At 57.4% G+C, this 4,886-nt stretch overlaps 1 protein-coding gene across 1 annotated transcript; it reads left to right on the top strand.

Annotated features, from left to right (window-relative positions):
* The first annotated feature begins 319 nt into the window (after window positions 1-319).
* LOC104015379 (SRY-box transcription factor 3) lies at window positions 320-2,335 on the top strand. The gene has a single exon (XM_009468110.2). It carries the CDS (start codon window positions 569-571, stop codon window positions 1,523-1,525), a length of 957 nt encoding a protein of 318 aa, XP_009466385.2. The 5' UTR covers window positions 320-568; the 3' UTR covers window positions 1,526-2,335.
* Window positions 2,336-4,886: the final 2,551 nt, after the last annotated feature.

Consider the following 4,886-nt stretch of genomic DNA (forward strand, 5'->3'; position numbering starts at 1 on the left):
GCACGGCCGGCACCTGTGGGAGCCCCACCGGCCTTTCTGCACCGCGCAGCCCCGGCTCTGCCCCGTCCCGCCACTTGGGCCGCCAGCCTGGAGCCGGGGCCAGGTGCAGGGCCTGGGGGCTGCAGGGTAGCGGCGCCCGGGGATGCGGCGGGGGAGTCCGGCATCGGCAGCCCCGAAACGCCAACTTTTTCGCTCCCCCCACCCCCCAGCTGGTCGGCTACCGGCGTCGGGGCTGTCGGGAACCGCTCGCTGATTGGCTGCCGCCCGCTCATTTATAGCCCGTCAATCAAATACCCCCGGGATTGGTGTGCGCATCGCTTGGCGCTGCCCGCCGGACGCGCTCCGCACCGCTCCGCAGGCGCGGCGGCCGCAGCAGCACTAGCACCTCGGGCAGCGGCGCCTCCGCCTGCCAGGCAGAAAAACTTCCTCCTCCTCCTCCTGCAGCAGCTGCCTAGGCAGGTTCTTTCCCCTTCTTTTTTTTCTTTTTTTTTTTTTTTTTTTAACTTCCTCTCCCCGATCTGGTGCCCGCCTGCCCGCCGCCCTGGCGCACCTCTTGCCGGCTCCGGCCATGTACAGCATGCTGGAGACTGAAATCAAGACGCCGCAGCCCACGCCGGGCAGCGCCGGGGGCAACCCCGCTCCGGGGAGCAACGGCAAAGGCGGCGGAGCCGGCGGGGCTAGCAACGGAGCGGGAGCCGGCTCGGACCAGGACCGGGTGAAGCGCCCCATGAACGCCTTCATGGTGTGGTCGCGGGGCCAGCGGCGGAAGATGGCCCAGGAGAACCCCAAGATGCACAACTCGGAGATCAGCAAGCGCCTCGGGGCCGACTGGAAGCTGCTGAGCGACGCAGAGAAGCGGCCCTTCATCGACGAGGCCAAGCGGCTGCGGGCCGTGCACATGAAGGAGTATCCGGATTACAAATACCGGCCCCGAAGGAAGACCAAGACCTTGCTGAAGAAGGACAAATACTCGCTGCCCGGCAATCTGCTGGCCCCGGGTGGGGGCAACGCGGTGAGCAGCCCCGTCGGGGTGGGGCAGAGGATTGACACTTATGCCCACATGAACGGCTGGACCAACGGGGCTTACTCACTGATGCAAGACCAGCTGGGCTACAGCCAGCACCCGGGCATGAACAGCCCCCAGCTGCAGCAGATGCACCGCTACGACATGACAGGCCTGCAGTACAGCCCCATGATGTCCACGGCCCAGACCTACATGAACGCCGCCTCCACCTACAGCATGTCCCCCGCTGCCTACGGCCAGCAGCCCTCCACGGCCATGAGCCTGGGCTCCATGGGCTCGGTGGTGAAATCCGAGCCCAGCTCGCCGCCTCCTGCCATCACTTCCCACTCGCAGAGGGCCTGCCTGGGAGACCTGCGGGATATGATCAGCATGTACCTGCCCCCGGGGGGGGATGCCACAGACCCTTCCGCCCTGCAGGGCAGCAGGTTACACAGCGTCCACCAGCACTACCAGAGTGCCGGGACTGGCGTGAATGGTACCGTACCACTAACTCACATATAAACTTGGCTGCTCCGGACGGCTCCCCGTCTTAATCCCTAACCCCACCACCGTTCCCTGACTACACCGGGACGTACGGCAGTGTTGCTCGGCTTAGCAGACTTAATACTAACTTTGGAGAAATTTTAAAAAGGAAATCCGTTAGTTGTGTCCTTTTTTTGTACAAAAAAAATATTCGAGAAAGCTGTTATTTTAATAGATCACACTTCCTGCCTCCTAAAAGCCGCTGTGAAGTTTTTAAAGCACGGCAACTTCTTTCCTTGTTTCTGCTAGGTTGGGCACTGTTTTATTCGCTTAAAAGTTTTTAAAAGATCTTGCATCTTCCAGTTTGATTTCTAGCCTTGCAATGACATAAAAAAAAACCAAACCACCAAACCGGCGGGCTTTTGTTTTTAAACTCAGTTGTTCACATTATCGTTGTGGTTTCTTAAGTGTGTTGTTCTTCCCACCTTATCGAGCCTCGCTTGGTTTCAGTCCACAATCTGTAGCTTTCACGACTTTTTAACTTTAGGGTTTTGTTCCTTACAAAATGGGGAGGTGGGAGAGAGCTGTGCGGGTCGCAAACGCATTTCTTTTATTTATAGTAAGTTGTGTGTCTTGGTTTTTCTTAAGCTGTAAACTTATGTAAAATGGTTTGTGAATTTTACTGTGAACCATGTTTTGACATATCAGATGGAGAAACGTTTTAGTTTTGTTTACCGGATTTCTTCAAAAAAAAAAAAAAAAAGTCATCGAAACACTCCTTCCCTCTCCCTGTCCCTAGTCCTCGTTTGCTTCCTTCTTCCAAACGAAGAGAGATCAATAAATTTTATATCAGGCATGTCGGTAGTCTCCGGGCGGTTTGTGCGGGGGGCGGGCGCGCAGCCCGTCCCTCCGCGGCGGCGGGGAGCCCGGAGCGGGGGCAGCGGGCTCCTTCCCGGGGCTCCTTCCCGGGGCTCCCCGCAGCAGTCCCGGTTCCGCTGCCCGGCCGAGAAGCCCGGGAGCTGCCATCGCATTCGGCCGGGTTTCTGCGCCTGCTGCGCCGTGGTGTATTTTGGCTGGGGAAAGGGGGGCGGGAGGAGCGCTCCTTCGGGTTGATTTTCTTCTAAGGAAAAGCAGGACCCGGGTCGGGAAAGCGTCGCTGTGCTACTGAAGCTGCTGCTCTCCGAGCCGCCGGCCACTTGTTGCCTCGCCGCCCGGCTGGTTTCTCTCGGCCGCCGGGGAGGGAAGGGGGTTACACGTGTGCGCCTCGGGTTTTTTTGCTCTGGAGGATTTGCCTAGAAACCCGAGCTCATCTGAAATATTTACAAAAGTAAAACCCGTTGGGGAACTCTTAATTAGACTCTATTAAAAATGAATGGTTACAGGAGTCCCCAGAGGAAATAAATAATTCAATCTTTTCAGTATGTTTGACGAGTGTGTTTTTAGTCTGGACAACTTTTCTTTCCTTTTATTTTTTTTTCTTTTTTTATTTTTAGGGGTCTGCGTTATTCCTGGCTGTATTTCTGTGGGCGCTGCGGAACAGCCCCGAGCTGCAGTCCCCGCGGAGCGCCGGGGCCGCCGGCCGAGCAGGAGACCGCTTATCCCTCCCTCTGCTCGGCGGCAAAAGCCGTGCTCCCGGCCGGCCCTCCGAGCCTGCTGCCGGCTCCTCCTGGCTCCGAGCGGCGGCCCGGCGGGGCCGCGGGCCGGGCTCCGAGCTCGCCGGGCCGGGCGGCCGCTCGGCAGCCAGAGCTCCCGTGCAGGCAGACGGTCAGTGCACCTCGCAGTGCAACCCCCCCTCCAGCCGCTGCCTTTCGTTTGCTTCGTCTAACATTTTCGCTGTTTGTCTTAGTACAGAAGGAAAGGGAACGGGAGGGTGCTTTTGTTGTTTGTTTGGTTAAAGGGGCCTGCTCTCTCCGTACGAACAGCGGCTCCGGGGGGACTTCGCGCCCCTCCGCTACCCGCTTGCGGCGGCCGAGACGTTCCGGGGGCGGTGGGAGCCCCCTTCCCTTCTCCGCTGCTTTCCGCCGTCCCCGCGGCCGGGCAGCGGCCCCCGCGCTGCCTCCCGGTCCCGCAGCGCGGATGCCCCAGCGGCAGCGCCTGCCTTGTTCTCCGCCGGGAAGCACGTCCAGGCTGGGTCAGGGCCTTCCTCCGGCACTTTCAAGAGGAAAATCAATGTTCTGCAAACCACACCGAGAGTCTCCTTCTCTGATGCCTGCTCCTGGCCACCCGGGGAAGGGGGAGTGCGAGGAGCAGCTGCTGCAGGTCCTCAACCCGGGGAGAGACCCCGGGGCCGCGCACGCTGCCCCCTGCACGGACAAGCCCCTGGGGCCGTCTGCCCTCTGGTCTGTGTGGTAAGGCCCTGGCACCACACAGGCTCCCCTCTGCTCAGGAACAGCTGTGCTGGAATTGGGGGTAATCACTTTGCAAATGAGAACCCAATGTGTTTAATAGTCTCAGCTCAACTCCTTCCGTAACATTTCTGGTGAAATTTGGCAAACCTATGGCGTTGCTTTCTCCTGTTTGTGCTGCTATTCTTCAGGTAGTACCTGTTTGTGCCTGTTACAAGCTCTGTGAGGAGAAGCAGCCCCATAACCCAGAGGTTTGAGAGAAGGTGATGAGACCAGCGGTGTTGGTACAGTACATGGAGATATGCAGGGAGGGCAGCAGCAGATCCCATTTCATCTCAGCTGGGGGTCAGACTGCTCCCCAGTGCTCTCCAGAACTGGCAGTGCCAGGAGAGCTCTGGGAAGGGACCTGTTCCCTGAAACAGGTCTCCCTCAGCCTTCCCAGACAGATGTGCGGTACAAGTCTGACTAAAGTGAGGGCTCCTAAACAGGTGAGCTGCTGCCAGCACTGAAATTGTATTTGATATCTTCAGAGTTGAATTGCGGCTGCATCATTATAAGTAGTTGTTCTCTTCATCCGAGTTCTTTGGAAGTGGATTCTCTGCCACGAAAGGGGTGAAACACTGTTCTTCTAAGGTTTGCAGTATTTAAGTTCAAGTTATCCTCCTCATTTGCCATAAGTCAGGGCCTAAGGAGAGTTTGTGAGCAAGTCCCTGAGGGGTCATGGAGAGATGCCTCTGTATAAACTACCTTGTTCTCCTGAAAGCTTATCTCAGTGCTTTGGCCTGTGGATGCTTTTCCTGAGCTACTGATTTTGAGATGCCCAGACAAAATCCTCCACGCAGTTTTCAGCTTCCTGGGGCTGAACTTTTTCCTGAAGTTCATAAGTTGTGGGTAGAGCTTGTGGAAAGGGTTGTAAACAGGCACAGATCACTGGATGGGGGAGAGACCCGTTGCAAGCCAAAAGCAATGAACCCAGCCTTGTACATAAGTACAAGTAGAGATGCAGCCTTTTCCCCGAACACGAGTGTATTTTCCATCAGAGAGCCAACAGCATA

This window comes from Nipponia nippon, unplaced genomic scaffold (genome assembly GCF_047370975.1).
Source record: "Nipponia nippon isolate SJK-2023a ecotype South Korea unplaced genomic scaffold, ASM4737097v1 scaffold_12, whole genome shotgun sequence".
NCBI classification, from domain to species: Eukaryota; Metazoa; Chordata; class Aves; order Pelecaniformes; family Threskiornithidae; genus Nipponia; species Nipponia nippon.